The following is a 232-nucleotide window of genomic DNA, read 5'->3' on the forward strand; positions in this document are numbered from 1 at the left end:
CGGTAGTTTCGCGGTCATGCAAAACAACGGCCTCGGTAACATCGGCCTCGGGATGGGTAGCTCGCCGTACGCGTACGACAAATTGCCTTCGATGAGCATGTCGCCGCCGCACAATTATCCTTCTCCGGGCGCGGGCCTCCAGCCGAGTCCTTTGTCGCCGCAGAGCGCCTACAGTCAGAGCGGATTGAACTCGCCGCACAAGTCCGCCAGTCCTCACTACGATCCGGCCTTT

The 232-nt window shown here is 60.8% G+C and overlaps 1 protein-coding gene across 1 annotated transcript in view; it reads left to right on the top strand.

Annotated features, from left to right (window-relative positions):
• The window catches only part of LOC100750216 (one cut domain family member 2-like), an 84,114-nt gene that overhangs the window by 1,964 nt on the left and 81,918 nt on the right, over positions 1 to 232 (top strand). Inside the window, exon 2 of the mRNA XM_024371852.2 lies at positions 7 to 232. Within this exon, the coding sequence (XP_024227620.1) occupies positions 7 to 232 (226 nt within the window). The remainder of the gene's footprint in view (positions 1 to 6) is intronic.

Source organism: Bombus impatiens, unplaced genomic scaffold, assembly GCF_000188095.3.
Source record: "Bombus impatiens unplaced genomic scaffold, BIMP_2.2 scf_2136, whole genome shotgun sequence".
NCBI lineage: Eukaryota > Metazoa > Arthropoda > Insecta > Hymenoptera > Apidae > Bombus > Bombus impatiens.